This window comes from Amphimedon queenslandica, unplaced genomic scaffold (genome assembly GCF_000090795.2).
Source record: "Amphimedon queenslandica unplaced genomic scaffold, v1.1 AMPQUscaffold_8641_Cont19416, whole genome shotgun sequence".
Classification (NCBI taxonomy): Eukaryota; Metazoa; Porifera; class Demospongiae; order Haplosclerida; family Niphatidae; genus Amphimedon; species Amphimedon queenslandica.
The window spans coordinates 1-2,684 of NW_003551083.1; the positions used below are offsets into that span (position 1 = coordinate 1).

At 34.2% G+C, this 2,684-nt stretch overlaps 1 protein-coding gene and 1 long non-coding RNA gene across 3 annotated transcripts; one reads left to right on the top strand and one right to left on the bottom strand.

Moving 5' to 3' along the window:
- Window position 1: 1 nt before the first annotated feature.
- Window positions 2–1,530, top strand: LOC109591237 (uncharacterized). 2 transcript variants are annotated; one of them, XR_002189720.1, is made up of 5 exons: window positions 2–37; window positions 440–717; window positions 756–897; window positions 951–1,089; window positions 1,352–1,530. It is a non-coding gene; the product is annotated as an uncharacterized LOC109591237 (long non-coding RNA). The 2 variants fall into 2 exon arrangements; XR_002189719.1 differs by having other exon boundaries at window positions 768–897.
- Window positions 1,531–1,575: 45 nt separating this feature from the next.
- On the bottom strand, window positions 1,576–2,407 carry LOC109591236 (adhesion G-protein coupled receptor G2-like). Its single transcript, XM_020007009.1, has 2 exons — window positions 2,378–2,407; window positions 1,576–2,324 (listed from the first exon to the last, which is right to left on the bottom strand). The coding sequence occupies exon 2, from the start codon at window positions 2,243–2,245 to the stop codon at window positions 1,613–1,615; it is 633 nt and encodes a 210-aa protein (XP_019862568.1). The 5' UTR covers window positions 2,246–2,324; window positions 2,378–2,407; the 3' UTR covers window positions 1,576–1,612.
- Between the last annotated feature and the right edge of the window lie 277 nt (window positions 2,408–2,684).

Below are 2,684 nucleotides of genomic sequence, written 5' to 3' on the forward strand. Positions count from 1 at the left end.
TCAAGTATCTGCTGCATTGAAAGCTGACCTCAACAAAGTCAGTTTAGATTTAGGCTTCTATTTACAATTGCAATGGGCAACCAAAATAAAATAGATTTTTAGTGGTAATTTTACATTATTTTTGGACCAGCTTTGGTAATGCATTAAAGTTAGTTTTGGGCATTTGTTGCTGTAAGCGATTCTTGATGAGGTGTCCATTATTAAGTTAAATCTGAGGCAATAAAATTTTGGTGAATTAAGGATATTTTGATCAAATTTTGACCTTGTGCATTTTAAAATTTTTAGTCTGCATACTATACTTAAGTCTACAGAGCTTCATAAAAATTAAAAACTAAAATTTTAGCTCAATTTGCCAAATTCGTCTCAGAATTTTACGTGACCAAATTTTCTAGCTATACAGTATTTTTTATGATAAAATGATGATAGTGGTTTCTTATAGAATGAATTTGAGTCAATAGCGGGAGAATGCAATGTAGTCCTTGCCGACATTATTGAAGCTATAAGAGACTTTCACAAGTGGACCTCCCCCCAATATGTTGCTAAGGGCGTGGCTAACATGATGGACGATTGCTACATGAAACCTGAGCCTCTTGGAGTTGGTCTTATCATTGGAGCTTGGAATTATCTGTACCGAAAACAGCAAGACTTTTCATTACATATCAAGTCGCACTAGCAGCGGCTCTCTTGTTCAGAATACTGTCCTCTTTCAAATTGGAGGTACATATAATCCTTGTCATTTATAATACAAGTAGCAGCTGTTTTTTTAGTTAATACTCTTCCGTTTGGTGGTGTCGGTAACAGCGGTATAGGAGCTTACCACGGCAAGCACACCTTCAATACATACTCACAAATGAAACCAATTCTAAGGACTGGAACCAAAATGGACTTTCTGCTAAAGTATATATTCTATACATTTAAATATTACTATTTTTATTTTATGTTAATAATAGGGTGATCTATCCACCACACAACAAGTCAAAGATAAAGCAGTTTAACTTTAACTTCCTCCAGGTGCCCTCATCCTGCCAATGGAGTCTGCGGCCTTATCTTATGATTCTTCTTGTAGTCATGATAGCAGCTGCTGTTAAGGTATACCATATAACGGGTAATTTTCGTCGCGCTTTATTTTCGTCATTTTGGGGCTTCCCACAAAATTTAAACCCACGAAATCATTGAAGTACCATCCCCTTACAGGCTATGTAACTGTCAACCAGAAAAATTAAACCACGAATTGCCCCGCTAGGAGCAAACCACAAAAATTTAGACCCATGAAATAACCCACTATACACTGTTAGTGACAAATAGACAGAGAAAGTTGTGGACTTTTCTTTACATGTTATTCTTATAATAGGTTTATCGACTGCCCAGTTTTATGTATAAGTTCTTCTGATCTAGTGAGACAATTTTTAAAATGCAATTTTGTATACTTTGCTATAATACAGCAAGCACAAAATATGATATTGTGTCTAAATTTTGTCTTGTATTGTTTGTGTATTATATAAAATGATTTATAAAATGCTTTAAATTGTATGAATGCTAAATAAAGGTTAACAAAAATCCAATTACACATTAGGTATTACATATAATAGTAGCTAAATCCTGTAGATATGAGTTAAAAGTCATTCTCAAAGTAGTCATCAGTATCACTGTCAAAGAAATCCAACTTAACTTCCTCAATGTGATGAGTGTGCTTGCGAGTTGATCTACGTGTTATGCGGGCTCCTTTGAATTCTATGTCTCCAATACTTTTAGGTGTTGCATCCACTCGATTTTCATTTTCAGACAGCGAAGGGAGAAATGGAGTAGGAAGAGAAGGAGGAAGAGAGGAATAATCACTGCTATTTTTAGAAAAATCACTCAAGTCTGATTTTTTATCTATCATTGTCTTTTTATCAGAGGAAAGATGGCATTTTGATGTCTTCTGTTTGCTTTCTACAGACCATGGACACAATAGGGATTTCCATGCTGCTCTTGCATCACTGCTCAGCACAACAAAGAATATGAATATAAAGAATCCTTGGAAAGCATTGAAGAAAGCAAATAAGAACTGAAGGGTATAGGAAACTCCAGGCTCAGAAATAAAAGTGAAGATACCAAAGATCCATGTCAAACCAAGGAGGAACATTATACCAGTGAAAGACAGTAACATTCTGACTGCTTCTGATGGTGACATTGATGATTTTCCTTGTCGCTGTTTCTTCCTCACAGTATGCAAAATAAGAACTCGAAGAATAAGAATGTACATGACCAAATTAAATATGAGAATGAGAAACACTGGAACTAGAAATGTTGTGAGAAATACTGTTAAGTGTCCTAAAAAGCAACTGAAGAAAAAACAGTATGAATTAATTTGTCTGTCACTTTGCATTGTACTTACAATCCAACTTGATCATTAGTATTACTATAGAAAGTAATATAATAATCTTCCTTTATTGATAGGACAATTATGATTGGTAGTAAAGGAAAAGCTACAAAAATGAAGCAAAATATTATAAATGAAAAAGATTTTTTAAATCACTTACTCCAGCAAATGACTGATAAAACAAGAAGATACTTTATTGTTACATTTGAGAATACAACAACTATTTTTTTAAACATTAGTACAGGCTCAGCTCCCATCCACATCCATGATACAAGAGCAAAGTAATGAATGAGAACACCAACTGTTATACAACCAGCTCTCA